Source organism: Ustilaginoidea virens, chromosome 4 (genome assembly GCF_000687475.1).
Source record: "Ustilaginoidea virens chromosome 4, complete sequence".
In the NCBI taxonomy this organism is placed as follows: Eukaryota; Fungi; Ascomycota; class Sordariomycetes; order Hypocreales; family Clavicipitaceae; genus Ustilaginoidea; species Ustilaginoidea virens.
In genome coordinates this window covers 767,941-795,692 of record NC_057319.1, presented here as the reverse complement: position 1 = coordinate 795,692, position 27,752 = coordinate 767,941, and the positions used below count along the sequence as shown (strand labels likewise).

The window sequence follows — 27,752 nt, the reverse complement described above, 5'->3', positions numbered from 1 at the left end:
ATTTCAAGTATGCAAGTAGTATGCCTCCACGAAGATGCTGTCAGAATGCGGCTCCTGGGCAATTGTATCAGCAGTGGATTTGCTATGCTGAGACAGGGTGGTGGTGCGTTGTCATTATTATGATGTTTTCTCTCAGCGAAACGGTCTCTTATCAAACTGGTTTGAAAAGCGTTGTTCCGCACCGCCTTGTCATGTTGCTCTTTGCCACGTCGAGTTACAGCCTATATCTGAACCCCCTGCTCGACCCAGCGAGTCCCTCCAGGCGCGACTCCCGAAACGTCGGTGCCTGGCTTGCCAAGACCCTGCTCTTGCCGTCGCCGCTGGCCATCTCCTACTGCAACTTCTGCCTCCTCAAGCCTGAGGTTCTCCCGCTTCAAGCACAAGAGTAAAACCACAGCAAAGGCAATGGATCCACATACAAAGGCGCTGTTGGCAATCATGGCTGGCAAATACTGCGGAGCAGATGACCTCTCGTACAGGTACGGCGAGTAGACTTGGGCAACGTTCCCTATCATGTTGGCCATGGCAAAGGCTGCGGAACGCTTCTCACGCGGTCGGGGCACCTTGCGACAGGGCAGGTCAGTCATGCATTTCATAGCACAGACGGCAAAGAGTTTGCAGCAAAGACGATGCCCATAACCGCCGAGACAAAAAGCCCGGGGAAAAAGAATGACAGATAAAAGAAACACCCACCGTGGACGAGAGCCAGGCATACGTCAGGTCGAAGCACCCGTACACTCCGCCCAGCATCAGAAACAAGGAAAAATATCGCGGTGCCAACGAGTGCGCACAAGCTGCCATGACGAAGCCAGCCATGCCAAAAGAAAGCGGCCCGACCAAGTGCCAGAACCGCTCCTCCTGCCTGTCACTGGAGACAGACACACCCATGGCGACAATAGCCGCCAGGACATATGGCGGCGCCGTCATCAGCAGCGACTCAATCTTGCCAAACTCAAAAGTCGCCACCAGGGTGGGAACAAAGGCCGTCACAGCCCCTGCTGATGTCTTGAGTATGACAATCATGGTGAGCAGCCAGACTTTGTAGTCGAGCAACGCCAGCTTGAGTCCCCGAACAACCGATCCCTTCACCTCATCGAGACTGCCGTTATGTACACAGAGTCTGTGAACAGCCACCGCTCTCTCCTCCCTGGACAGCCATGGCGTAGTGGCGGGGAAGTCGGGCAGAACGACAATCGAAGCCAGCGACACGGCAACCGTCGCTGTGCCCTCTATAAGAAACATCCACTGCCACGCGTGCAGACCGCGAGACCCGTCTAGGCCGTACTGCACTCCTGCGCCAACGAGACCCCCGAACGCACTGGATAAAAGGCTACCCGTGTACATGACGGCCGTGCGGGTCGCCAGCTCACGGGGAGTGTACCAGCTGGACAGGAGAAACAGCGCACCGGGGAAAAAGGGCGCCTCCAGAAATCCCAACATGAAGCGACAGATGACGAGGCCCTTGAAGTCGTGTACAGCGGCTGTACTGGCGGAAACAACTCCCCAGAGGGCCATGCACGTGGGGAGGTAGATGCTTGGCTTCACGCGGGTAAGGAGCAGATTGGATGGGATTTGCAAAGCGAGATAGCCGGCGAAGAGAACCGAAATGCAAACGTTGAACTGGTTTCCTTGTAAGCCGAGATGCTCTTCTATGCCTTGGATGCGCGCGTTGGGCAAGGCATTGCGATCAAGGTAGCTGTGTGCAGTGTGCTTTAGCGGGTGAAGGACGAGCGAGACGCGCTAACCAACTTACTTGAGTACAATCATTGAAATCATGACTGGCATCAAGGTAGAGTCTATCCGACACAAGAGCTTCTTTTCTACAACGGCGTATTCCTCATGTGAGGCGGGCAGGTAATCGAAGAGAGCATTCTCTGTTGGAGGAACCGGGTCCTGCGATGGCTGGAGAGTGCTTGGGCCGTCGGTCGCCATGAGATGATTGCACAGCAATTTCACAGCATGAAGCTCGAAAGGTTCTTGGGGAGCTTGAACGACGGGCTGAAAAGGCGAATTCCCAAATTAGAGACGGATACCATGTAAAGATGAACCAGGCGGCATGTCATCGCGTCATGTTCGGACAGCAAGTGTGGGGGAAATGTAGTTTGCGTGGTGCACCCTGCGAACTCGTCGTCAATGGATCCCAAAGGGGTGCAGATCACCCGCATGCATCTACAGAAGTGCCTCGCGTAGGTAGCCACGTAGATACACACCCACTTTATGCATCTTTTGAATTCCGAGTCTAAGCCTTGACCGTACGGTTCAGCCCTGGTTCGGCAGCTCCGAGCACGAGTGTATAGATGTGTTTCATCAGCAAACACGCCGTGGTCATCTCATGACTTGGGAATCTGCCACATCTTGACGGGAATAGGTGCTTCGCGTGAGCGGAGTAAGTGCGCGTGCAGTTCAACAGTTTGAGCAGCTTGAGAGCTTCATGTTGTCTTGGTGTGGGCGACTCGTTGAAAAAGCCAAAAGCTGAAAGACGCCATTATCGTGAACAGAACTTGAAGAGTGATACGGTCAACACTTGCAGAAGAGTAAGCCCTTCAGCTCCACTTACACAAGGATGCCTCCTTCTACATACGTAGTGTCATCCGGATGTCTGTCAGCAACTGAACTTGGTTGGTTGGTGAATCTCATCTCTTTGAATCAACCCCCCAGCATTCAGTAGAGTCACCGGGCGTGATGCTTACATAAGCCAGCTGTGCAACGGGGCACCCTTTTTTTCAGTCTTTTCACTATAGTGGGCCCGTGGCTTTCCCCTTGCGAGACGCGACAACTCTGCGCCTCCTCGGCGGTCACGATAAGAACAAAGTCAAAGCGACTCCCTTGCTTATCCGCGATCCCATAGCCCGGCCGTCGAATCCATCTCGAGTTGTCCCCGCAGCGCGCCGCTGATTTGCCGGAAGCGCACTTTCAGATGCTCTCGCGGTGCTACAGGCGCCTGGTGAAGCACTGAAACCGTCCGCCGTGATTTTCAGGTTCAAACGAAGCTTCGAGCAAACTCGGTCCTCCGCGAGCGCAGCGCCAGACGGACCAGGCCCCGATCATCCGCACTCAGCGGACGAGGAGCGATTTGAAACTCAGTCTGCTACCGAAGACAGATAGATCTGCCGGCAGGGGAACCAGCGTCAAAAGGCACCGAGTCGCTCGTCAGGCAGGCAGACATGGCAGACTACGACGAAGATTACGACTATGAAAACTACGGCGAGGATGACGAGGGCATCACTCCCGAGGATTGCTGGACCGTCATCTCGTCCTTCTTCGAGACCAAGGGCCTAGTGTCTCAACAGACAGACTCGTTCGACGAGTTTACCCAGACCACCATCCAAGACCTTGTCAACGAATACTCTACCATTACCCTCGACCAACCTAATCCTCCGTCGGCGCCCGGCGTCAAGATAGCTCTCCGCCGGTATGAGATCAAGTTCGGCACTGTCATGGTGTCTCGCCCAACCATCAGCGAAACAGATGGCACCGTGACCTCGCTTCTCCCCTACGAATGCCGCGACCGCAACTTGACCTACGCCAGTCCCTTGTACATCAACATCACAAAAAAGGTGTCGGCCGCAATCGAGAAGGAGGTACCCTTGCATGAGATGGATGATGCTCAGCAGGCCGAATACGCCAGGACGGGCGAGAATCCCACCAAGCTCGTCTGGGAGCAGGAGGAGAGCCTGGATGACGACGAAGCCGGCAAGTCGCAAGACTGGAAAAACATGGTCTTTGTCGGAAAACTACCCATCATGGTCAAGTCCAAGATTTGCCATCTCAGCCGAGAGACCGAGGAAAGCTTGTTCACGGTGAACGAGTGCCCCTATGACCAAGGAGGTTACTTTGTCATCAACGGAAGTGAAAAGGTGCTCATTGCCCAGGAGCGCTCCGCAGCGAACATTGTCCAAGTCTTCAAGAAGGCTCAGCCCAGCCCCTACACGTACACGGCGGAAATCAGAAGCGCCTTGGAAAAGGGTTCGCGACTCATTTCGAGCTTGACGTTGAAGCTCTACGGCAAGGGCGATTCCGCTCGTGGTGGCTTTGGCCAGACCATTCACACGACCCTGCCCTTTGTCAAGTCCGACCTCCCCATCGCCATCGTTTTCCGTGCTCTGGGCGTCGTCTCTGACGAGGATATTCTCAACCACATTTGCTATGATCGAAAGGACAGCCAAATGCTCGAGATGCTTCGACCCTGCATCGAAGAAGCCTTCTGCGTCCAGGACAGAGAAGTTGCCCTCGACTTTATCGGCAAGCGAGGTAACCGTGACCAGGCTGGCCTGGGACGCGAGAAGCGTGTCCGCGTGGCCAAGGATATCCTTCAGAAAGAGACGCTCCCCCACATTTCCCAGACGGAAGGTAGCGAAACGAGAAAGGCCTTCTTCCTCGGCTACATGGTGCACAAGCTTCTCCAGTGCGCTCTGGGTCGTCGGGAACCCGATGATCGCGATCACTTTGGCAAGAAACGTTTGGATCTGGCCGGTCCATTGTTGGCCAAGCTCTTCCGTGGCATTGTTCGCAGAATGAACAATGAGTTGTCAAACTATCTCAGGCGGTGCGTCGAGGGGAACCGTCACTTCAACCTGGCGGTCGGGATCAAGCCCGGCACCCTTTCCAACGGCTTGAAATACTCGCTTGCGACTGGAAACTGGGGTGACCAGAAAAAGGCCATGAGCTCGACTGCTGGTGTGTCCCAGGTGCTGAATCGCTACACCTTTGCCTCTACACTCTCGCACCTGCGGCGTACCAACACCCCCATTGGCAGAGACGGAAAGCTGGCCAAGCCGCGTCAGTTGCACAACACGCATTGGGGTTTGGTGTGCCCTGCAGAAACACCCGAAGGTCAAGCTTGTGGCCTCGTCAAGAATTTGTCCCTCATGTGCTATGTCAGTGTGGGATCACCTTCTGAGCCGCTGATAGAATTCATGATCAACCGGGGCATGGAAGTCGTCGAGGAGTATGAACCGCTGAGATACCCCCACGCGACCAAGATTTTCGTCAACGGTGTCTGGGTTGGCGTGCATCAGGATCCCAAACACCTTGTCGGACAAGTCCTGGATACCCGGCGAAAGTCCTATCTACAGTACGAAGTATCGCTGATCCGAGAAATCCGAGACCAGGAGTTCAAGATCTTTTCAGACGCTGGACGCGTCATGAGACCTGTCTTTACGGTGCAGCAGGAAGACGACCCTGAGACTGGCCTTGAAAAGGGCCATCTGGTCCTTTCGAAGGAACTTGTCAACAAGCTTGCCAAGGAGCAAGCTGAGCCCCCCGAAGACCCGAGTGAAAAGCTCGGATGGGAAGGTCTAATCAGAGCCGGTGCCGTCGAATACCTCGATGCCGAGGAAGAGGAGACGTCCATGATTTGCATGACGCCGGAGGACCTTGAGCTGTACCGTCTACAAAAGGCTGGAGTCGCCCTCGACGATGACATGGGCGATGACCTGAACAGGCGTCTCAAGACCAAAACAAACCCAACCACGCACATGTATACCCACTGTGAAATTCATCCTAGCATGATTCTGGGCATTTGCGCGAGCATCATCCCATTCCCCGACCACAACCAGGTAAGCCAAAGAGCGCCAGCCTTGGGGGAGAAGCAATAAGGGAAGAACTTTTTGTTTTGTTAACCTGAAAACTACTTTGCAGTCTCCTCGCAATACTTACCAATCTGCCATGGGTAAGCAAGCGATGGGTTTCTTCCTGACTAATTACTCGCGGCGCATGGACACCATGGCGAATATCCTCTACTACCCACAGAAACCTTTGGCCACGACGCGATCCATGGAGTTTCTCAAATTCCGCGAGCTTCCTGCGGGCCAAAACGCCATTGTAGCCATTGCTTGCTACTCTGGCTACAACCAGGAAGATTCCGTCATCATGAACCAGAGCAGCATCGACAGAGGCTTGTTTCGAAGCCTGTTCTTCCGTTCGTACTCTGATCAAGAGAAGAAGGTCGGCCTGAACTACACCGAGATATTCGAGAAGCCGTTCCACCAGAGCACGTTGCGCATGAAGCACGGCACGTACGACAAGCTCGACGACGACGGCATAGTCGCCCCTGGGGTGCGTGTGTCGGGGGAAGACATCATCATCGGCAAGACGGCGCCAATCGACCAGGAGAACCAAGATTTGGGAACACGAACGAGCGTCCACCAGAGGCGTGACATTTCAACGCCGCTCCGAAGCACCGAAAACGGCATCATTGACTCCGTCATTCTCACCGTCAACGCGGATAACGTCAAGTACGTCAAGGTCCGGGTTCGGACAACCAAGATCCCGCAGATTGGCGACAAGTTTGCGTCTCGTCACGGACAAAAGGGCACGATTGGTGTGACGTACCGGCAGGAGGACATGCCCTTTACACGGGAAGGGGTCACGCCAGACATCATCATCAACCCGCACGCCATTCCGTCGCGAATGACAATTGCCCACTTGATCGAGTGCCTGCTAAGCAAGGTGTCCACGCTGGAGGGCATGGAGGGCGATGCCACGCCCTTTACCGACGTGACAGTTGACTCGGTGTCGGAGCTGCTGCGGAAGCACGGCTACCAATCCAGAGGGTTCGAGATCATGTACAACGGCCACACTGGCAAGAAGCTGAGAGCGCAGGTGTTCTTCGGACCCACGTACTATCAGCGTCTCCGTCACATGGTGGACGACAAGATCCACGCGCGAGCTCGCGGTCCGGTGCAGATCATGACGCGACAACCGGTGGAAGGTCGTGCCCGAGATGGTGGTCTCCGATTCGGAGAAATGGAGCGCGATTGCATGATTGCCCACGGCGCAGCCGCTTTCTTGAAGGAGCGGTTGTTTGAAGTCTCTGATGCGTTCCGAGTACACATTTGCGAAATCTGCGGCCTGATGACACCAATTGCGTGAGTACCTGGCCATCACTGGCACACGAATGTTTTGGACATGTCTCTCTTTTCTCTTTCTCTCTCTCTTCTCTCTCTTTCTTTCTTTTTTTCCCCCCTCTTTCTCTTGTTGTCTCCCACGAGGACTAACGTTTTGAGGAACAGAAACCTTTCGAAGCAGTCGTTTGAATGCCGACCTTGCAAGAATAAAACCAAAATCGCCCAGATCCACATTCCCTATGCTGCGAAACTGCTTTTCCAAGAACTGCAGTCTATGAACATTGCAGCAAGGATGTTTACGAATCGATCTGGAGCCTCCATCCGTTAAGAAGGGAGACACTTTTCATGAGGACTGATGGCACGGCATTATAGCATTTTAACCCTGGAGCTTTCGTAGGTTGGGGCCGTTGTGAAGACACGGAAGGTGAAGGGAGGGCAAAGAGTGACGAGCACAAAAGGGAAGATAGGAAGGACGAAAGAAATGTCTGCGCTGCACCAGTGCGTGCGAAGAAGGGTGATTTCTGTCTTTTCTACCCCCTCTGCCCCTGTCCCCCCCATTTCCCCCGCGGATAGGGTGTTTGAGAAGGAGGTGTTGCACGCATTTATTTATGATGCCATGCCATGGCTGCACACCGGATTGCTATGCGTCCGAGCAGAGATGGCAAGGATGAGTTTTCGTGCGTTTTCGCACCGCTTGCGCAGCAGCACAAGATTGTACCAGTATCAAGATATCATGCAAAAACGGCGTTGAATTTCGCCCTCGTCTATAGTGCACGGCGCAGGCAGCGTCCAGAAAATACAAAGATGTACAGGGGGGGGACAAGACAAGACCGCACAGTGCCACGCGTTTGATGGCCGCGCCTCGTCTTCCCACGGGGAACGCGCTGCTCTCGTATCTAGCATCAATTTGCAGCTGGTCATGTCGGCGGAGCGGCCCTCTCGTCCGCGTCGAGCGTCGAGTCCCGCACAGTCTGGTGCTGCTTGTACTCTGCCTCCAAGGCCCTCTGCGTGTCAAAGTCGAGCTGGCGCTCGCGCTTGATGCGCTGCTGCTCCATGTCGCGCACGACGCCTTGGTGCATGGCCTGGGGGTCGGTTGGTTAGAATGGGGGGTGTCTGGTCTGGTCGTCGTTGGCCCGGGCAGAGCTAAACGCGTTGGACGTACCGCTTGGTCCCATTTCTGCTGGAAGTGCACGAGGACGACGGTGGAGGCTGCAAAGAGCGAGGAGCACGCCAGGGTGATTTTCGAGGCTCGAGACATGGGCGGACTGAACTGACTGTGGATGATTGGTGTTGTTTTGCAGGTTTGGAGTTGTTGGACCGGAGCGGAGCGGCGTGCCTGACTCAACTTGCTATGTACATATGTACATATGTACATGTACAGGCTGGCGCAGGTGGGGCCAAGGTCTGGCCTCGAGACCCACCTCCGTCACCTCCCAAGGTCCAAGGACCAACTTGACTTCATGCTTTGATCCGTAGCAACACGCAATCAAGCACCCTGGGCTCGCGGCGTCGACTTGTTCCAAGACAAGACTCTCCCATCCGACACCCCGACAGCATGGTTCGTCACGGCATCCCTCCCCCCCTCCCCCCAAAGTGCAAGCTAACAGGATAGGCGGCCCAAAACTCTGCGGGCATCCAAACCCTCCTCGATGTACGTTGCCCTCCCGATCACCACCACCACCACCACCACCATCTCCCCCGGCGCCCAGCAAAGCAAGCTGACCTCGCCAGGCCGAGCGAGAGGCATCCAAAATCGTCCAAAAAGGTAAGCCCATTCCCCCTCGCCCGAACAACGAACGCACAAGGACGAAAACAAGAAATAAATAAACGGCCAACACAACCCTGCCAGCGCGAGAATGTAAGCTCTCTTTTGCCCGCGTTCCCCCCCCCCCCCCCCCCCCCCCCCCACTCGCCCCGTCAGCCGGTGCTCACGACGTCAACAGTCCGCACGAAGCGCGTTCGAGAAGCTCGCGACGAAGCCAGGAAGGAAATAGCCGACTACAAGGCCACCAAGGAGGGCGAGTTTAAGAAGTTCGAGGCCGAGGTTTGTTGTCTCTGCCGAAAGAAAAAAAAAAAAAGTCGTAGCCCGTGGGAAGGGGCCCAGGCCCGCTGATGAGGTTTTTTAGCACAGTAAGGGGAACGAGGCGGCCGAGGCGGAGGCCTCCAAGGAGGCCGATAGGCAGATCAAGACGATCAAGGAGGCCGGGGCCAAGGGGCAGGCGGGCGTGGTGAAGAACCTGCTTGGGGCCGTGTTCGATGTCAAGCCTGTGGCGCCTTTGCGTGAGGGCCACTGAAACGAGGCATCTCGTTCTCTGTACGCGGCGTGTGTTTTTTGCGGCCTGCGCTGGGGACCTGCGATGCGGAGCGTTGACGGGAAGAGCGAGGAAGTCATTTTTGCGTGCCCGTCTTGAGCAATGTGCCGAATGAGGGAAAATCATCCACATTGACCGTTTTTGTACTCTATATACTGCGCAGGTCTTTTGCGTGGGGCGACCGCATGCCATCGTTACCGCAGAAACGTCATCAATATCCCCAACATGTCACTCAAGTCCCTGCTGTCCTCTTCTGACACATCCAGCCCCTTTTGCTGCTCGGATAGAACCTCGGCTAGGTCGGACAGTCGCCCACCCTTCTCCTCGAGGAGCTGCTTGATCTTCTTTCGAGCCCCGACGTCCTCGGCAACTAGCCACGCCAGCGCGACGTCAATCTGCTGCAGAGAGAACAGGCCGGCGTCTAGCCTCCTTGACAATAACGCAATCTCTGCGGCCTCGTCGTCTTCAGCATCCCCGGGCGCGTACTCCTGCGCTGCTCGTTGGACGCGCGTGCTGTACTCTCCGTGCAGCCGGACCAGTTTGGCCGTCTTCTCGTAGTCCTTCTCGACAAACTTGGCCAAGGTGCGTATCCTCTCTGCGGACTCCCCCGGCAACAAGCGCAGCATGGAGGCAAACAGCCCCAGGAGGTGCGTCAGCAGACGGTTATCCTTGGACTTGATGAACAGCGTGAAGACGCCCTTGAGGCCCCCGGCTTCCACGATCTTGAGGCAGACTCGCGCGCCGCTTGCGCCTCCGCAAGCGTGGTCGAGGAGCCGCAGAGCCGGGAATTTGCTCTTCTTGCCGTCCTTGAGCATGATGAGGCACAGTTCCACGCCCTCTGCTTCGAGGAACTTGGTTTTCCCCAGAGGTTGATCGGCGATGCACGTCAGGGCCTCGAAAAGGTTTTCCATGTATTCCTCCTCTTCGCTCCCCTTGTCCGGGTCGCGGTTGCGGTACGTTGACACTAGCTGGAGAAGCGTGTCGACCGTATCGAGTATGGCGAGCTGCTGGCAGTTTTCGAGGGATGCTTGAGATAGTATGGCGACGACTTCGGCGGCGTACTGCTTGTTTTGGGAGACGGGCGATTCGCTGCGCCGGATGCGCTGCAGGAGCCACTGGAGGAGAGTCCCTTCCTGGGCAATGCGCGTGGCTGTTGCTGAGCGCGACGACAGATTTTCTATGATGCCCAGCGCGTAATACACGCCGTTCCGGTCCGCCTCGTCGTCTTCGTTTAGTCGCGACAAGTTTGACCCCAAGAGCCCAATGAGATCTGCTTCCATCAGGGCGTCCACAAGGAGATCCCATTGGTCGTCTTGGGCAGAGACATCTTCGTCCGTTAGCTCACCAATAATCTCCAAAACATCAATGGCAATGTCCGTGTTTTCGTGCGCAAGGAGGCCCACGAGGCTGTTGACGGAGCCGAGCTTTACAAACTCGGGGTACAGCTCCGGATGCTCCGAAAGTATGGAGAGCCCCTTGATGTCCGAGTCCAAGTCGGCTTCGCTGCCGATGAATCTTTGCGGGTCGTGCTCGTGCTTGGCTCGCAACTCGGCGTTTTTCGTAATGCGCTTTTCGAAGCTGAGGACTGTTTTGCGGAGCCACGCGGCGTCAATCTTGTCCGGAGCCTCGTCGGCGGTGCCGGCCTCGTCGACAAAGTCGAGGATCTGGGATTCCTGTTTGCTGATGCCGCCGCCGAAGAAACGACCCTCATCGTCTTCGCCGGCATCGTTCTCGTCTCCCGGCGGTAGCGCAGGGCCATAGTCATCGTCGTCATTGTCGTACCCGGCTTCGCCACCGTCTCGTCGATCGTCTGCTACATGGGCGCGGCGATTGGGTTCTTTGGCGCTCAACTTGCCTGCTTTGTAAATCTCACCTGCGCGGATACCACCACTTCATGAGCTACAGAAAGAGAATCCCCCGAGAGACGGAACACCCGTTGATGACTGACTGCAACGGGGCAAGACTTGGGGGGGGGGGTACTTACTCGGATCTTTGACGGCTTCGAGTTTCCGCTTGCTGCCGGGAGCACCAGAACGCTGCTGCCGATTCTTGTCAGCATCGAAATCCTCTGGCGGGTCACCCTGCCAGGGTCGCAGGAGTGCAAAAGCCCACTTTGAAAATATCATCGACGCCGGCCATGGCACCAGCTGGGGCGTCGTGCTTCAGCGGTTCGTTCCCCGACTACTCCTCGACCTGGTGTAGCCTGAGCTGCGATGATGGGTTGCCTGCGCCGTTCCTCATTGATGGATTCCAAAGAGGTGACCTGTAGATAGCAAGAATAGGCGGCAGAATTGCGGATGATGAAGGGGACGTGGTGGTGGGGAGGGGGATGGAGGGGGATGATGATGGCTGTTTCGTCCGCCGTGTTTCCGACTCCAACAAAGTTCCGAGGCCTGAGCTTTTCTCCCATCTCGGAAAAAAAGTGGAGCAGACAGCCAATACAATCATTGCCCTGGAAAACCGGATGAGACCAGGGACACCCGTCCGTCAATGCCTCGGTGCGTGAGAATAGGCTGCCTCGTCTGATTCTGATCGCACCACGGCACCACGGCACCACGGCACCATCATGCCATCATGCACCACCGCATGATTGATTTGAACGGGTCAATCGGGTTGAAGCTGGCCCCAATTGCCATTGCGGCGCCAGTTGCGACCCCAAAAGTGCAGCGGCTCGCTCTAGCCACAGTCACTCGGGCCTCCTCCTTTGTGACAAGACCAAATTAGTGGCGTTGGAAATAACATACGGAGTACTCCGTAGAACCAGCCCCTCCCCAAGGGGCCAAGGGGGATCCCGATCCCCCCCCTCGAGCCAATCCATCTGTTGCAGAAACTCCTCGGCAATTGGTGGGTGACTGTCAACTGAGCTCATCCGAATCCGAGCCTTTCTGTATTTCTTTCGTTAGTTGGTCGACGCTAGTAGGGGCTAGCCATGTCGACCAGCCAGCTTGACTCGGGCCTGAACCTACGGAGTACGCCGTTCTCAAAGTCTCAAAGAACCCCGAAACGGAGAAGTAACGAACCCCACCCACCAACTTCAAGCAAGTACCAGACAGTACATACTCCGTCCTTCGGCAGGTGGCCAGCCAAGGGTTCAACGCCTCCTCCTTGACAACCTCCTTTGTCTTCTCAACATCCAACTTCGGTCTTTGGCTGTCCCCGAGCTTCATACGCCAATCGCAGAAACACCCATACACCACACATACGCAACACACGACAGCTCAGTCTCGACAATCCTTCGAGTGCAAAGGAAACAAAAAGGAAGAAAAAAAAAGAAAAAAGAAAAGACCTGGTCGGCATGATGCGCATAGGAGCAGTGCCGTCTTGAATCGTTTTGCTCCCCGAGTTCAATTGGTTCGACATTGCCCCAGCTGCAATACGAGGATACGAGCCCAAAAATCTTCCTTCCGCCAGGAGGCCATCCTGACCTTCTCGTTAGAGCGCACAAACTTGCTCCTAGTCAGGCAGTCCATGCTCCCGTCACTCACAACCTGACATGGTCAGAGCTCTTCGACACCAGTTCCAGCACGGTTCGGCATCGACGCGAGCTTGATAATAAACTATCGGCCCATAGCAGCGCATAATCCTGAGACAATTCCCCAGGCTGTGGCGCCACGGAGCTGGAAAACCATCATTGCCATTGATGCCCTTCTCTGCACTTGATTTCTCTGCGTGTCCTGGCACATTCACTGCAGAACCGCGCCCAGCAATATTCCTCTCTGACGACTCTACCCTAACCCGTTAGGCTTCAACCGTCGTACTTTTCAGCACTTGCGGCCGGTCCAAAATCCTGCACATACCGTGAACAGTTCCCTCTTTTGTCTCCACACGCTGGATCCATCCGCGCATCAAGTCATTCCAACCACTAGTCCTCAACGACTTCGAAAGCCGTCTTCATCGTCTGCCTCTCGTACGCGGCTGCCACGCAGTTCGTCGCTGCTACCGCCACCAGGGGCTGTTGCGGTAGCAGCAACGACATCAGACGCCCTCACACCAGTCTACTCCCCCAGTGAAGCCCCTCTCTTCAGTACCGAATTCAGCAAACGCACCATTGTTCTGCCGGATACGCCTCCCAACGAGCTCGAAACTGATAGTGGCCCTTTATGCGATACAGGCGCCTCCAGAACCGACCTGCCGGAGCTGCCAGCGCTATCGTTTTCTCCAGCTCTATCTTTGGGTTCACCAAGTAGAAATTTCAAGGCACGACCCTGCAGCTTGGAGGTTCTTCCTGGAGGCGACGCCAGTGATACGGACGCTTCAGCCGCTTCTCCGGGAAAGACCGAGTCTGCAGGCTCCTCGGACCAGGAACCAAAGATGACTCACGAACCAGTGCGGGAGCCGTACTCCCCGAATCGTAGCCGCTCAAAAAGCCGAAATGGAAAAAGCAGCGCCGACCTGACCAAGCCTCGCACTGGGAAGCCTCCGTCCCAAAAGGCAATGCTGTCGCAGGCTCTGCAAAAAGCCAACACAGCAGTACAGCTTGATAACACGCAAAACTTCGAGGGGGCCAGGCAATCCTATGTCGACGCGTGCGAGCTTCTGCAGCAGGTGCTACTGAAAACGACTGCGAATGAGGATAAGAAGAAGCTCGAGGCCATTGTAAGTATATCTTTTTTGGCCCCCCCCCCTTTTTTTTTTTTTTTTTTTTTTTTTTTTTTTTTTTCGGTTTCTGTGATTTGGTGGGCCAATTCCTTCGCAGTTTGGACCCTTTTGGTGTCCGTCCTGTGCCTCCACCTCCTGCACGTATCCTTGCCTAATAGTTGCGCTGCATGCACCTGGCTGACAAGCATTGCTTAATTTCAGCGAAAAACGTATGCCGGACGTATTGACGAGCTGGATCGAATGACCCCCTTGCAGGGAGCCAAGAACAAAGAGTTACCAGCTCCCCCCGGCTCTGCAGATGCTCAAGTGAATGGTGAATCAGCGCAAGTTGACGTGGTGGAGGTGGAACCTTCGAATCCCACTTTGCATCATGCCAAGGCTACAGGAACCCAGTATAACAGGCAACGACATGACCTGCAAAATCACAGTGACATCTCCAAGGCAACGCGCCTAGCGGCCGACCAACCGTCGTTACATTCCACGTTTTCCCGACCGTCTCAAAAACCTCGGTCTCCGGAAGATCGTTGGAACGACAGCATTCTTCCACCACAGCCCTTGATATCCCGTCGTCCTTCAACGCCACAGAAGCCGCGACATGAGCGTGTAGCTTCTGACGAGCGAGGGAATAATGACTCTAATCACTCTGGGGCCTGGGCTGGCTCGCACGATGGAACATGCCACTTTCTGGACGGAAGTCAGAACTCTTGGCTAGATCCCATCGATGAATCAGATGGTTCCAGCAACACCTCGCTTCATTCACGCGCATCTTCCGTGCTTGGCGGTGCCCATGTTAGGTGTCTAAGTGGCGACACCGAGGCCGATTTCGAAAATGCGATGGACGCTGCGATTGAGGCTGCTTACGATGAAGGATATGAACCCATGGGCTCAGGCGAATATGATGCGAATAACGGGTCCGAGGAGATGGTGAGCAACGCCTTGCGCAAGGTCCAGGAGGCTCCCGAAGGGGACGGTCAGACGGAACGTGAGGCTTATGCCGGCGAGGATGAACGGCAGCCGGGCAGTCATCAGGAGTCTGGCTGCTTCTATGACGACGAACTCTCCTCAGACGAAGAAGAGAGGATACTGGAGGAGATGACACGGGACTATGGGGTCGAAGATCTGATGAGCGAAGAGCAGCTCAAGCCCGGCGTTCCCCCACGACCAGGATCTCGTGCCCAGCAGGCACACACAGGAAATGACGGGTCCGAGCGGAGGATGGTACCAGATAGCCGGTCGCTTGCTGCTACTGCAGACAGATCCGTGGTGAAGCAGCCGCAACAACAACATTTTATTCCAAAGAGCCTCGGACCATCCGTTCCTCCACCAAAACAGGCCTTGCCCGATCTTCCTTTAACCCGGGCTCCCTCTGCCGCAAACACTGTGAGGAGTAGATGCTTGTCGGGACAAAATCCGAAGCAGCTCACAATTCGGACCACCCAACTGGAAGAAACCGCAGCCGCGAGCCATGAGGAGCCGACGCAAACAAAGGATGTCCCGAATGCCGAAACAGAGCTTGATGAGGTTGTTGGAGAGCGACCGCAAACCAGCCGCTCGACGAGAAAACTTACGCAATGCAGCATCGAGCCTCCAGCTGCCGAAGAGGTAATTTTGGGATCGCCTCCGAGTCGTCGCGGCCAGCCAGACATGGAGGACAGTAGCGCAGCTCGCACTGGCTCCCCAAAAATTAGCAGGCTTCGCAAGAACTTTTCCACCTCCAGCTTGCGAAGCTTAAAAGGCCGAAACATGTCCCTGTCCAATCTGGATGATGCGTCAGACATGTCACCGTTGACACCTTCAAGCAGCGGCCACTTTGGAGTTGCCAGGACGCATGCAGTGCCGCCTGTACCCTTACCAGCAGTGGCCTCTCTCCGCGACCAGATGGACGCCATGAATCCCGCGAGCTTGTACCTGCTTGGCGATTACATTCATATGCCTACAACTCCTGGCTCACCGAATTCGGCAGCAGCGGATTCCCCGGTGGCTCTGGAGCCATGTCCCAACGACGTGATGCTGCGGCCCTTTTGGCTGATGCGATGTCTTTACCAGACTCTGGCACACCCCCGCGGAGGCTATCTCAGCACCAAGCTCTTCATACCCCGCGAGGTCTGGAAAGTCAAGGCCGTCAAGCTGAAGAATGTGGAAGACAAGGTGTCCAACTGCGATCTGCTCACTGCGGCACTCCTTAAACTCGCCAAGGTCGACACGTGCGATGCCGATGCCGTACTGGAAGAATTGCAGGCTTTGGAAGGCATTCTGGAACAAGTTCAGATTACGTTGACACGCAAGCTTGGGAATGAGGTCGGGGTGCACGGCTCGGGCGTGCTCTTCAAGGAAGCATCCAACGTGGTGGAAGGCGACGGGGCACCAGCCGTTCCTCGAACCGCCAGCGTGTCCGGGAAGTCGTCGTCTTTCTCGTGGAGGCGCTTGCGGTCGAAAAACTCCAACCTCGGGTTGGGAGGGGCTTACAACAGCAGGATTGCTGGAGCAGAAGGCAGCCCAAGAGAATCGGCGACCATGCCAAGCCTGCCAATGACACCACAACCGACCACGCGCCCTCCGAAAAGGGACATTAGCCACGCCCAGTTTGTTGGACCCAACGCCCATTATATGAGCTCGCTTGCTCGCTTGTTTGACGCAGTCCAAGCACTCGGTAGGTTTATCTTGGGGCGCCAGGGAGGGGTTTCGTGTGCCTGCCGCAAGCAAGCAAAAGCTAACAAGGTTTGCTTAGATCAGATTGCTCGACAAGTGGACGACCCTGGGCTGAGACACGCAGACAAAACACAAGTGGGCCTGGAGCTCTGCACTCGGCATGTATCAGAATTCTTCGGCTTCTACATTTGCCGATTTGTCTTGTCGGACCTGAGTCTGCTTCTGGATAAATTCGTAAAGAGAGGGAGTGAGTGGGTGCTGACCTAGAAGCCCCAAAAAAGGGGGTGCGGATGCCGGGGTCCCTGCATCGTTGTACATGATCCCCCCCCCCCTGCTGCACCACGCACACCCAAGTCCCCCGCCCCCTCTTCCTTTTCTTCTTCTGGGGCTTGTGATGCCAGACTTGCGAGTCGCTTGCGGGCATTGCGACGAGGTTTCTTTGACCAACGGAATCAGACGGACTGACGGGTGACTTGCTTTGCCTCTCACTCGGCCATGCCTACTGTATTTGATATTGGGAGCGACGGCGATGCTGGCTTTGATTGGGCTTCTTTTGCAACCTACACTTGGAGAGGTAGGCGACCACCTTTGCGGCAGATGGACGATGCAGTATCACTACTGTTTCGGACCACTCGGCGGCGGTGGCCATTTTTCCCTTTGCGTTGACGCCCTCGGACAAGGTTGGTGTACTGCGTGCATCGGCAGTCGAGGGAAGGCAGGCAGTGTTAGATTCGCCTCGGGTTTGGAATGCATGTACTATCTCGAGGCCTGGACAAGACGGAGACAAGACGGGGGGTGGTGACGAGGGAATGAATAGCCATTTGATATCCTGGCTGGAGTTTAAACCAGCCAAATAGCCGGCCAATCATAGAAATGCCGTAAAGTGGGCCCAACCTGTCCTTGCCTGCCTGCCTTGCCTGGGTGCTCCTGCCTGGGTGCTCCTGCCTGGGTGCTCCTGCCTGCTCCTGCCTGCCTGCCGGCAAGTGGAGCTTCTCAAACTTGGGTTCTTTCTCGCTCCGTCAGCCAGGAACCGACTCCCGTGCCTCCTCTGCACTCCAGGCCGCCACGCCGACGCCTTTTCCCCAAATGCATCTCGCAACCCTCGGAATATAGATGAAGTGCGCTTGGAGAGCTGCAAGGGCCTGGTATCGACATGGGCCGTTATCGGCAGGGTCCTCGCTCCCGGCCCTGCGTCTCGCCTCCCGCCGCGCCTTTGCGTCCAAACCGTCGCCGGCACAGCTCGAAGCCCGGATCGCCGCCATCCCGATTGAGCGGTACCGCAACTTTTGCATCGTGGCGCACATCGACCATGGCAAGAGCACGCTGAGCGACCGTTTGCTGGAGCACACGGGGACCGTCTCGGCCAGCGATGCCAACAAGCAGATTCTGGTGGGCCAATTTTTTTTTTTTTTTTTTTTTTTTTTTTGCTCTGATCGAGCCACCACGGGCAGGCCGACTGACAGGCCTCTCGGGATGCAGGACAAGCTCGATGTCGAGAGGGAGCGAGGCATCACAGTCAAGGCCCAAACATGCACAATGATCTACACGTACCGCGGCCAGGACTACCTGCTCCACCTCGTCGACACGCCGGGGCACGTCGACTTCCGCGCCGAAGTGACGCGGTCGTACGCCAGCTGCGGCGGCGCGCTGCTCCTCGTCGACGCCAGCCAGGGCATCCAGGCGCAGACCGTGTCCAACTTCCACCTGGCGTTTGCGCAGGACCTGGCCCTCGTGCCCGTCGTCAACAAGATCGACATGCCGTCTGCCGACGTCGCCCGGGTGCTCGACCAGATGGAGACGAGCTTCGAGCTGGACCCGAGGGACGCGGTGCTCGTGAGCGCCAAGACGGGCAAGGGCGTCTCGGACGTGCTGCCGGCCGTGGTGGACAAGATGCCGCACCCCGAGGGCGACGAGGGCAAGCCGCTCAAGATGCTGCTGGTGGACTCGTGGTACGACAACTTCAGGGGGGTGGTGCTCCTCGTGCGCATGTTTGACGGCACCGTCCGCGCGGGCGACGGCGTCGTGTCGCTCGGCACGGGCGCGAGGTACACGGTCGGCCAGGTCGGCATCCAGCATCCCGAGGCGACGCCGCAAAGGGTCCTCCGCGCCGGCCAGGTCGGCTACGTCTACTTCAACCCGGGCATGAAGAGGATCCAGGACGCCAAGCTGGGCGACACCTTCACGGCCGTCGGCAGCGAGGCGGCGGTCGAGCCGTGCCCCGGGTTTGAGGAGCCCAAGCCCATGGTCTTCGTGGCCGCCTTCCCCACGGACCAGGGCGACTACACCCGCCTGGCCGACAGCATCAGCCAGCTCGTCCTCAACGACCGGAGCGTCACGCTGCAAAAGGACTTTTCCGAGGCGCTCGGCTCGGGCTGGCGCCTGGGCTTCCTCGGCAGCCTGCACTGCTCCGTCTTCCAGGACCGGCTGAAGCAGGAGCACGGCAGGGACATCATCATCACGGAGCCGACCGTGCCCACAAAGGTCGTCTGGCCCGACGGCTCCGAAGAAGTCGTCTCCAACCCGGCCCTGTTCCCGGACGCGAGCAACCACCGGATCCGGCAGTCGCGCACGTTTGAGCCCTACGTGCGCGCCACCATGACGCTCCCGGACGAGTATCTCGGCCGCGTGATTGAGCTGTGCGAGGCCAACCGTGGCGAGCAGCAAAGCCTGGAGTTTTTCCACGCCACCCAGGTCATTCTCGTCTACAGCATTCCCTCGGCGCAGCTGGTGGAGGATTTCTTTGGCAAGCTCAAGGGAGCCACGTACGTCTCTGTCCCTTCCCCCTTCCCACCCCCCCTTTTTCTTCCCCGTTGCCTTTCTTTTCCTTTCCTTTTTTTTTATCATCTTCTTTTTTTTCCCCCTCTCTCACACCCCACGCGCGCAGCAAGGGTTACGCAACCCTCGACTACGAAGACGCCGGCTGGCGCGAAAGCAACCTTGTCAAGATCCAGCTCCTCGTCAACAAGCAGCCCGTCGACGCCATCTGCCGCGTCATACACAGCTCCCAAGCCGAGCGCATCGGCCGCGCCTGGGTCTCCAAGTTCAAGGAGCACGTCGACCGCCAAATGTTTGGTACGCCAACATTCCCCCCCATCCCCCCCTCCTTCACCGTTTGATCCCGGCGCTCATGGCAAACAGAGGTGGTCATCCAAGCAGCAGTGGGCAACAAGATTGTGGCCCGCGAAACCATCAAGCCGTTCCGAAAGGACGTGCTTGCCAAACTGCACGCCAGCGACATTACGCGTCGGAGAAAACTGCTCGAGAAGCAAAAGGTCGGGCGGAAGCGACTACGCGCCGTGGGCAACGTGGTTATTGCGCAGGAAGCATTCCAGAGCTTCCTCTCCAAATGACGCATGTCCGCATGTCCGCATGTCCCAAATCTAGAATACCCCTTGTACGCGTCAAAGTCTTTTGCTCTTCTTCTTCTTCTTCTTCTTTACGACATGACCGCTCTCAATGCTCGGGCAGCCCGTCTCCCAACGGCACGCTCTCTTCCAGCGACAACCCCAGCCCGCCTGCCACGGTGCTCGCGTCCTGCCTGAGCACCCTGCGCCCATCGCTCGCGCCCTGCGCAAAGTCGAATATCCTGTAGTCGCCGTTCATGAACCAGTGCCCCACCACGCCCGTGCGGAGGAACCCCGCGTGCGAGACCACAAAGACCAGCTTCTCGGGCCTGCTGTGCAGCGCTTCGAGACACAGCCTGCCGCGCTCCACGACGGCGCTCCGCGTGCAGCCGTAGCGCGCCGCGCGCCCGGACGTCTTGTCCGGCCAGACCGGATCGACGCGGGAAAAGTCGACGTGCGGAAAGGCCGGCGCGTAGACCGCGCACGGCCGGCCCGTGTTGCAGGGGCACGCGCTGTTTTCTGTTCTCACCCTGCCCCCGCCCCCCGGCCTCGCCCCTTGGGGTTGAATAAACGATGTAGATGGAGACGCATGAACGCGGCGCGGCGGTTGACCAAAAGGGAGCAGACAAACCTTGCCAATCTGCGCTTGCTTCAAACGGCACCCTGCCGACCAGCCAGTCGAGACACAGCGTCGCGGTCTGCAGGGTGCGCAGCATCGGGCTCACAATCACGGCGACGTCCTCGCGCGGCACGGCGCCGAATCGGCGGAAGAGCGACTCGCGCAGGGGCATGCATTGCAGCTCGCCGCGGTCGGTGAGCTTGGGATCGGGAATGGATCGGTCACGTGCGAGGAGGGCGTTAGCGGTGACGACCGGACGGGACGGACGGACGGATGGACGGATGGGAGTCGGCGGCTGGGGGTTCTCGGGAAAGACTTATAGGCCAGGTTGTGGAGCGCTTCCGCGTGGCGGATGAGGACGACTCTGGGAGCCATGCGGTGCTGCTGCGTAGGCAGGTAGGTCAGGTATCTTGGAGGGGAGAGGGGCGGGAGGAAGAAGTTGACGAGGCACGTGGATCTGCTGATTTGCGCGGTTGGAGCCGGATCGGGGAGGCAAGACGCAAACGGGCCGACATCGCAGGGACTAAAATGCCAGGTGGGTGTACTCGTCACTCGCGGAGCAAGCGCAGGAGGAGAAGGGGAGGAAAAATTCATTATTAAGAATAATAAAACCGGGCAATAAAGAGAGAGAGAGAATAAAAAGAGGGGGAAAAAAAAAGGGAAAAAAAAAGAAGAAAAAGAAAGAAAAAAAAAAAGAACAAAAGAACAAAGCCAAGGCTTTGAAATCAAAACACCGCTGAGTATTTCGCTTTTCCAGAGCGTCGTACGCTGCAGGCCGGCTGCACGGTTACGAGTCAGAGTAGCTGTTTGTGGACGGACGGCACAAGTCTTTGCTGTCTGCGTCACAAAATCCAATGTGAGCATCCGCATCCGCATCCGCATCCGCAACAGTCAAATCGGGACCGACGGAACAAACTTACGCCTGCCATGATGACCAAAGGCACCTTGGCCCGGGGCGTTTGACCTCGCCGCTGTCGTCGGCGTCACCTCCATTTCAAGTGTGGGCAGTATCGAAGCGTCCTGTTGCCAAATCCCTACCCAATCTGGACCATCCTTTGCATGCGCTGGCGACGGACCGTCTACGTGTAGTATAGAAGCTGAGTTGGAATGGCGTTTGCGATGCAATTTTATCCAGCGCCATCACTCTCCGTCTCTAGTAGTCTAAGGCGCTGTCTCCTCGAGTGCAATGGGCATCAGAGCCACCAAGGTGGTAAGAGCGTTGGCTCGCACAGTATCACAGTTGGCAGTGTGCGTGAACCGTTGTATTCCACCCAGGTGAATGTTGCTTTGCCTCACCACCCCTGCTGTAGCACCTCCCAGTGCCCTTGTCGTCGCTGGTTGTGCTGCTAGGCGGGTAGTCTAAATCACTGGCACCCAACCGATGGTCAATGGTCATGTATAGTTTTTGCTGCTTCAACTGCGGGATAACTGCGTTCCATCCTTTGCCCTACCAGTTGATGGCTGCCAGCGACAATTCCGAGCCACAAACAAGGCAATCCGGTGATGGTGCGAATGTAAGCATGCCATGTGCTCGACTGGTGCTGGCCATGGTTTCTAAAAGAGGGTGATGCTGTTCTATGGCGCTTTCAAAAATCGATACTCTGAAAATCTGTTTGGGGAGCGGTGATGATGACAAGCCGGACAGGGCTGAAGAAGGGGCGCTGACGCCTAGGGTACGGTTCACGGTCGGTGACTCGGTGGCACATGCTACAGACACCGGCTGATTTTTCGGGCGACAGAGATCGGTACGCAGCTAGTAGTCGTTGTCAAATACGCTTGATCGGGTTGAACGGCTGGAAGGGAGTGAGCCGCTTCGGCCTGCAGCGCTGGACTCGCTTGCACCGTCTGTCGCTTGTGCGCCATCAACCACCTGCACACCGCCTTCTATCGAAGGGAGAACATCCACAAAGCATATATCGTCGTCGTCTGTATAGTGTGGACTATTTGCAGACGTGTCGCTTGAAATCATAATACTTGACTCGCTTGGCGCTCGTGCACCATCCACGGCACGCGAACCGTCTTCGATCGACTGTAAAACGGTTACGTGGTCTGCGCCTTGTGTCGGATGGTAACCGCCTCTCAGAAGTGCCCTGCCTATCGGGTGTGAATCATTCGCAGGTGTGCCGCTCGAGCTCACCACTCTCGACTCTCTTGCACCCCGAACCGCGTGCGAAGCGTCTTCTATCGGTTGTAAAGCGTCTATGATAGGCGTGACATCACCGTCTATCGGATGCGCATCGTTTGCAGATGTGCTGCTCGGGCTCATAATACTCGACTCGCTTGCGCCATCGGCCGCATGCAAAGCGGCTTCTACCGATTGCGATGCCACGTCTATGATGTACGTACCGTCCGTCGGATCGAAGGTGCCTGTCAGAGGTTCACGGTGTGTCGGGAATCCATCACTCGGAGGTGGGCTACTTGACTGGCTCGAACGGCTCGAACTGCTTGAGCTTACACTCACAACACTCGACTCGCGGACAGCGATCCCGTGATCGGGACCATTCGGATGCACGTCGCCGACTGCCTGAAGCGGAGCACGCCCAAAGGAGATGAGGATTCTGATGCTGACGGCCCTGTGCGGCAGGCCGTGGTTGTCAGGGAAGAGTCGGATAGTCGTGTTGATTGTGAAGGGGGTGGTGTTGAAGGCCGGGTGAGTAATGATGTCGTCCCAGGGTGCATTTACGGTGATGTGCGGCGGCAGAGGCAGAAAGTGAAGTACTATCAAGACGGAAAACCCCTCGGCAGAAGCGGAATCCATGACTGATTGTCACCATGCTCTGTCGCAGGGGTAAGAGGCACAATGAAGGCGAAAGCTCCGGAAATGATAACGTTAATACATGGTAGGCAACTGGGACGAGGTCCGCTGATGGAGATCCGATCACGCGGTCTGGTGCTAAATGGAATAGGCCATAACATCCTAACCTCGGGGCCTCTTTCCCCCAAACCTGGGGATTCTGGGCACCAAGTAGGAGGTCGGTAGCGAGCTGGATGCTTGAGACATTGATGATTTGTCGCCTGGGCAAGCGAGTTGGGCAAAGGCAGAACTTACGGAAGGCACAAATTATCGATTTGGGGATGCGAATGATGGATGCTTGCCGTCTTGAAGAGGCCCCACGTGACGCGGTCACGCCACCCCACACCCCAAGCCGACCATACGTCATCCATCTTGATTTGCCTGATGCCACGAAGTCTGCCCTTTGGCAACAGTTTCTCATGAGATCCCGCCGCGATGTGTGGTCGATATGCTCTGGCTCTTGTAAGCGCCCCTCCCGCGAATTGTGCGCCTGTCTTCCGAATCTATTTGCTTGCTTACATGCTCGCCACCAGCGTCCCCCTCAGGTACGGCAGTTATTAGAGGATGATGGCATGCCTGTGGACTACCCTCTCGAGGACGAGGATGGCCCAGGCGCACCTAGGCAGTCCTACAACTTTGCGCCTGGCTACCATGGCGTAGTTTACAGAGCCGACACGCCAGACTGGGGTGCTGGACCTCGATCCCGCTCACGCGCGGATGCTGGACCACACGAGGAGGATGATGTTGTGGCCGACAAAGCAGCCCAAGCCGAACAGCCTCCACCAAGCCAAGTCAAGTACAAGCTGCAGTCCATGAAATGGGGCCTCGTCCCATTCTGGACCAAGAGGAACCCCGACTACCAGACCATCATGAGGACAATCAACTGCCGTGACGATTCTCTCAGCACCGCAGGCGGCATGTGGGCGTCCATGAAGAATAAGAAGCGCTGCGTTGTCCTTGCACAGGGCTTTTTCGAGTGGCTGAAGACGGGACCCAAGGACAAGTCGCCTCACTTTGTCAAAAGACAGGATGGTCATCTAATGTGCTTCGCTGGACTCTGGGATTGCGTTCAATATGAAGGTAGGGCTCGCTAATGGCGTGTTATGTCATGCTGAATGAATCATCTCACGTGTCTTGTTCCATAGGCTCCGACGAAAAGCTGTATACGTACACAATCATCACGACAGACTCCAACAAGCAGCTCAAGTTTCTCCACGACCGTATGCCAGTGATTTTTGATCCAGGCTCGGACAAGATCAAGCAATGGCTTGACCCAAACCGCTACGAATGGTCTCGTGATTTGCAATCTCTTCTGAAGCCATTTGATGGAGCACTGGATGTATACCCCGTTTCAAAGGACGTGGGAAAAGTTGGCAACAACTCGCCATCTTTTATAATTCCACTGGACAGCAAAGAAAACAAGTCAAACATTGCCAATTTCTTCGCCAAGGCCCAGCAAAAAAGTGGGAGCAAACAAGCGAAAGCAAAGGAAAAACCTCCGACCGTGACCGAGGGGGAAGACGCGGACGACGCGGACGACGCGGACGACCTGAAGATGGCACCCCAAACGCCACCAAGTATCCCACCCTCGCGGGAAAAGCGCAAGGTCTCGCCTGCTGCAGACAGCCCACCTTTGAAGAAGACTGCGTCAGGAAAGCCCAAGATTAGCGCCACGAAGAATGAATATAAGAGACCAAAAAGGGCAAAACCTCCAGCATCGCAAAAGATAACAAGCTTTTTCGGCAACTCTGCTTGAGACGCCCAACCTTTTTTACCAAGGGGGTTGTGGCTCTCGAGGGCATTGCAGCACGAAAATCGGAATGATATGGCTTCAAACTTCTACATCTGCAAAATGACTCGGCATGAGACAAGGCTTTTTCCTGTCTTCGGTCGGCAGCTCATGATGTTTGCTGGTGTCCCCACGTCAATGGCCGCCAAGCCGTTCCACCTCCAACGATGCCAACACAAAAGCGGACTCGCCCAAAAGACTATTGGGAAGAATCGGCCTTTTTGTGTAGTATTCATACGTGGCTGTTGAGTTGAGACTGCACACGGAAACGGTCTTGTCGAACCCGATTGTGCCGTGGCCAGTATCGGTCACAAAGTTGTCACGCATATAGCTGTAGGCCTTGATCGCCGTTTCTCTATAGCTGGGTACGTCGCCATAAAGGAGACCAATGCGCAAGGCTTTGAGGATGGAAAAGGTGAAGAGCGCGGTGCTCGAACTCTCGAGGTAGTTGCCCTCTCTGCCAGGGAGAGTTACAATCTGCCACCAAGCGCCTGTCTTGGGATCGGCGTATTGGACAAGGGCTGCCGAAACCTGGAAGGTGACGTTGTGGATGTCGCCGCATAATTGCAGGAGTTGGCCTCTTTCCGCCGATTTGCAGGACAGCTGGTCCCAGGTCTGAACCAAACCGGACAAAAACCAGCCGAGCGCCCGGCCCCAGACATAGGGACTGGCGCCGGTGATCTTGTTGGCCCAAACGGCGTTGCGCGACCAATCATATCCGTGCACGAAGAGGGACGTGCTTGCTTGCGCGCAATGCTCACGGAGCAGGTCGAGTTGGAGCCGCATGTCCCGCAAGTTTCTATTCGTTTGCGATGCCATGTACGGCAGCAGGGAAAAGATGCCGTCCAAGTAACTCCACTCAGGGTATAGGTAATACCACAGGCCGCCGTCGGGGTTTCGCTTTTGCAGCGGCAGGGAGGCAGCTATTGCTTTGTACGCCTCGACGGACTTTTCGGTGACGGGAGCGACGTCTGACTTGATTGCTGTCTGAATGGCTGTGGCGAGGGAGAATCTATCCAGCGGCTTCTTGGCAGCCTGGGCAGCATCCGTGAGGCCTTTGGAGGAGGCGATGTCGAGAACGTCTGACAAGTACCTGGCGTACTTGTCCTTTGTGCTGGGGTAGCGAGCGATGGCCTCCTGGAGGGCCTGGCTCAGGATGCCGCTCTCGAGGGTGCTGCTCGCGGCACCAGAGTCCTGGATCCCTTGCTTCCGGCCGATGATGCTGTCAAGCATGTGAAGAGAAGGCTGTTGACAGCGCGTCGCCGGTGCGGCAGCCACTGACCAGGCCGTGGCGGCCGTGGCAGCCGTCGCTGCCCAGGAGGCGGGTCGCATATTGATGATGGACACGTATCGACGGAGCCTGATTGTAGGTTAGCCCTCATTCAGCCTCGGGGCGAGGCATGCTTTGATGGGATGGCATTACTCGGCGTAGATGGACGCAAGGTGGGCTCTACGTATGGCCAAGTTGGAGAATGAGCGAGCGATGATGACATGATGGCATCAGCTGGAAGAAGAAAGAGAAAAAGACAAGAAAAAAAGGGTTAGCTAAAAGTAGCTAAGCGCAGAGCTGGACGGGGTATTCTGCCTGTGTTCAAAAGAAGCATGATACTCCGGAGTCCGAGCCCGTTGCCCGTAGCCCGTAGCCCGTAGCCCGTCCCGCCCGCACGGGAGGACGGAGCGACGGGGTATCTGGCCGTGCGCAAGACTCCAGCTCAATTTTGCACGGATGAATGGAGCACCGAGTCATCAGACGGCATCACAGCCAGCGCCTGCCTTGTCACGCATCTCCACTCTACGGAGTTAGTCGCCAAGGGGGGTACGGAGTACTCGGTACTTTTCCCAAGCGAATTCAGGCACAGTGACGGGGGTGCAAACAGGCGTGGTCCCTGCTTCTTCAAGCTTGGTAGCCCAGCCTTGTCCAGTCGAGGGATTTCCGCGGGGGGCTTGACCACCATGTGAAAATCGCTTTGTTTCGACGCGAGGTTGTTCGGCAAAAGCTGAACGGCCACGTCAAGAGTCCGATGTGAAGCAGTGGGGGGGGGGGAAGAACAGCGCGATTACGTCATCGGCCTCGGAATGCTGGACAGTTGCTCCGTAGTCGCGTGTTTCTCGAATGGCCGGCCTACCAGCTGGGCATGGGCGGGCGGGGCGGGCTAGCTTCGGAACAGCGGCACGATTCAGCCGCGGCGTCAGGGCTCGACTCAACATTGAAGCAACCGGTCGTCAATGGCTTCAGTTCAGATTATGATGTCAACTATGTACTACCACCAGCACATGGTGGTGCCAGCTAGCGTCAAAGTTTCGGCGGCAAACCGTCAACGAACGAGCGGCAGCATCGACGCGGCGGCGCCGAGCGACGCGCCCATTGAACAGGCCTTGATCGCTGCTCGGCCACCATGCGCACGTGCTGCTGCGGAAAGCAGAATCCCTCGAGGACGCCAGGCATTGGCTTCCCACATACCTAGGTAAGGTATTTGGGTACCGGCCCGGGGACGACCGGACTTCAAACACATCGAATGTACTCCGTACCTAGCCAGCGCCACATGCATCGAGCCCAGGGGCTGCTGGGCCCTGTTGAAGGGATAAATAGTGGGGGGTTTTAGATTGGATTAGCTCGAAAAGCAACCCTCCTACACAACACATTTTGGCCCCATGCCAGTGGAAAGAATTCATGGTGATGAGACTGGGACATCATATTCTCTGCGATATTATTATATTTACTTCTTTATCCTCTTAATCTTCTTCTTCTTCTTAAGGTTCTTTTTTTTAGGTCTCGCATACCCGGTTCAAGCCTCCGA

At 56.5% G+C, this 27,752-nt stretch overlaps 12 protein-coding genes across 12 annotated transcripts; 6 read left to right on the top strand and 6 right to left on the bottom strand.

The window, feature by feature from the left end:
- Nucleotides 1-221: 221 nt before the first annotated feature.
- UV8b_04742 (uncharacterized protein) lies at nt 222-1,932 on the bottom strand (the record flags this gene model as incomplete). The annotated part of the gene is made up of 3 exons (XM_043142240.1): nt 222-563; nt 694-1,696; nt 1,754-1,932. The coding sequence occupies 3 exons, from the start codon at nt 1,930-1,932 to the stop codon at nt 222-224; spliced, it is 1,524 nt and encodes a 507-aa protein (XP_042998174.1).
- Nucleotides 1,933-3,164: 1,232 nt separating this feature from the next.
- Nucleotides 3,165-7,176, top strand: UV8b_04741 (DNA-directed RNA polymerase II subunit RPB2; the record flags this gene model as incomplete). The annotated part of the gene is made up of 3 exons (XM_043142239.1): nt 3,165-5,558; nt 5,641-6,869; nt 7,014-7,176. 3 exons carry the CDS (start codon nt 3,165-3,167, stop codon nt 7,174-7,176), a joined length of 3,786 nt encoding a protein of 1,261 aa, XP_042998173.1.
- Nucleotides 7,177-7,765: 589 nt separating this feature from the next.
- On the bottom strand, nt 7,766-8,106 carry UV8b_04740 (uncharacterized protein; the record flags this gene model as incomplete). Its single annotated transcript, XM_043142238.1, has 2 exons — nt 7,766-7,930; nt 8,011-8,106. 2 exons carry the CDS (start codon nt 8,104-8,106, stop codon nt 7,766-7,768), a joined length of 261 nt encoding a protein of 86 aa, XP_042998172.1.
- A 297-nt stretch (nt 8,107-8,403) lies between these two features.
- On the top strand, nt 8,404-9,142 carry UV8b_04739 (uncharacterized protein; the record flags this gene model as incomplete). Its single annotated transcript, XM_043142237.1, has 6 exons — nt 8,404-8,406; nt 8,461-8,499; nt 8,580-8,613; nt 8,698-8,706; nt 8,792-8,892; nt 8,975-9,142. The coding sequence occupies 6 exons, from the start codon at nt 8,404-8,406 to the stop codon at nt 9,140-9,142; spliced, it is 354 nt and encodes a 117-aa protein (XP_042998171.1).
- Nucleotides 9,143-9,354: 212 nt separating this feature from the next.
- UV8b_04738 (uncharacterized protein) lies at nt 9,355-11,299 on the bottom strand (the record flags this gene model as incomplete). Its single annotated transcript, XM_043142236.1, has 3 exons — nt 9,355-11,033; nt 11,145-11,199; nt 11,273-11,299. The coding sequence occupies 3 exons, from the start codon at nt 11,297-11,299 to the stop codon at nt 9,355-9,357; spliced, it is 1,761 nt and encodes a 586-aa protein (XP_042998170.1).
- A 1,354-nt stretch (nt 11,300-12,653) lies between these two features.
- Nucleotides 12,654-16,675, top strand: UV8b_04737 (uncharacterized protein; the record flags this gene model as incomplete). Its single annotated transcript, XM_043142235.1, has 4 exons — nt 12,654-12,687; nt 12,903-13,756; nt 13,961-16,409; nt 16,488-16,675. 4 exons carry the CDS (start codon nt 12,654-12,656, stop codon nt 16,673-16,675), a joined length of 3,525 nt encoding a protein of 1,174 aa, XP_042998169.1.
- Nucleotides 16,676-17,521: 846 nt separating this feature from the next.
- UV8b_04736 (uncharacterized protein) lies at nt 17,522-19,758 on the top strand (the record flags this gene model as incomplete). The annotated part of the gene is made up of 4 exons (XM_043142234.1): nt 17,522-17,797; nt 17,888-19,170; nt 19,293-19,480; nt 19,547-19,758. The coding sequence occupies 4 exons, from the start codon at nt 17,522-17,524 to the stop codon at nt 19,756-19,758; spliced, it is 1,959 nt and encodes a 652-aa protein (XP_042998168.1).
- A 103-nt stretch (nt 19,759-19,861) lies between these two features.
- Nucleotides 19,862-20,746, bottom strand: UV8b_04735 (uncharacterized protein; the record flags this gene model as incomplete). Its single annotated transcript, XM_043142233.1, has 3 exons — nt 19,862-20,307; nt 20,384-20,570; nt 20,639-20,746. The coding sequence occupies 3 exons, from the start codon at nt 20,744-20,746 to the stop codon at nt 19,862-19,864; spliced, it is 741 nt and encodes a 246-aa protein (XP_042998167.1).
- Nucleotides 20,747-22,124: 1,378 nt separating this feature from the next.
- On the bottom strand, nt 22,125-23,129 carry UV8b_04734 (uncharacterized protein; the record flags this gene model as incomplete). Its single annotated transcript, XM_043142232.1, has 1 exon — nt 22,125-23,129. One exon carries the CDS (start codon nt 23,127-23,129, stop codon nt 22,125-22,127), a length of 1,005 nt encoding a protein of 334 aa, XP_042998166.1.
- Nucleotides 23,130-23,600: 471 nt separating this feature from the next.
- UV8b_04733 (uncharacterized protein) lies at nt 23,601-24,921 on the top strand (the record flags this gene model as incomplete). The annotated part of the gene is made up of 3 exons (XM_043142231.1): nt 23,601-23,627; nt 23,699-24,245; nt 24,311-24,921. 3 exons carry the CDS (start codon nt 23,601-23,603, stop codon nt 24,919-24,921), a joined length of 1,185 nt encoding a protein of 394 aa, XP_042998165.1.
- A 168-nt stretch (nt 24,922-25,089) lies between these two features.
- Nucleotides 25,090-26,286, bottom strand: UV8b_04732 (uncharacterized protein; the record flags this gene model as incomplete). The annotated part of the gene is made up of 1 exon (XM_043142230.1): nt 25,090-26,286. One exon carries the CDS (start codon nt 26,284-26,286, stop codon nt 25,090-25,092), a length of 1,197 nt encoding a protein of 398 aa, XP_042998164.1.
- An 894-nt stretch (nt 26,287-27,180) lies between these two features.
- Nucleotides 27,181-27,423, top strand: UV8b_04731 (uncharacterized protein; the record flags this gene model as incomplete). The annotated part of the gene is made up of 1 exon (XM_043142229.1): nt 27,181-27,423. The coding sequence occupies one exon, from the start codon at nt 27,181-27,183 to the stop codon at nt 27,421-27,423; it is 243 nt and encodes an 80-aa protein (XP_042998163.1).
- Between the last annotated feature and the right edge of the window lie 329 nt (nt 27,424-27,752).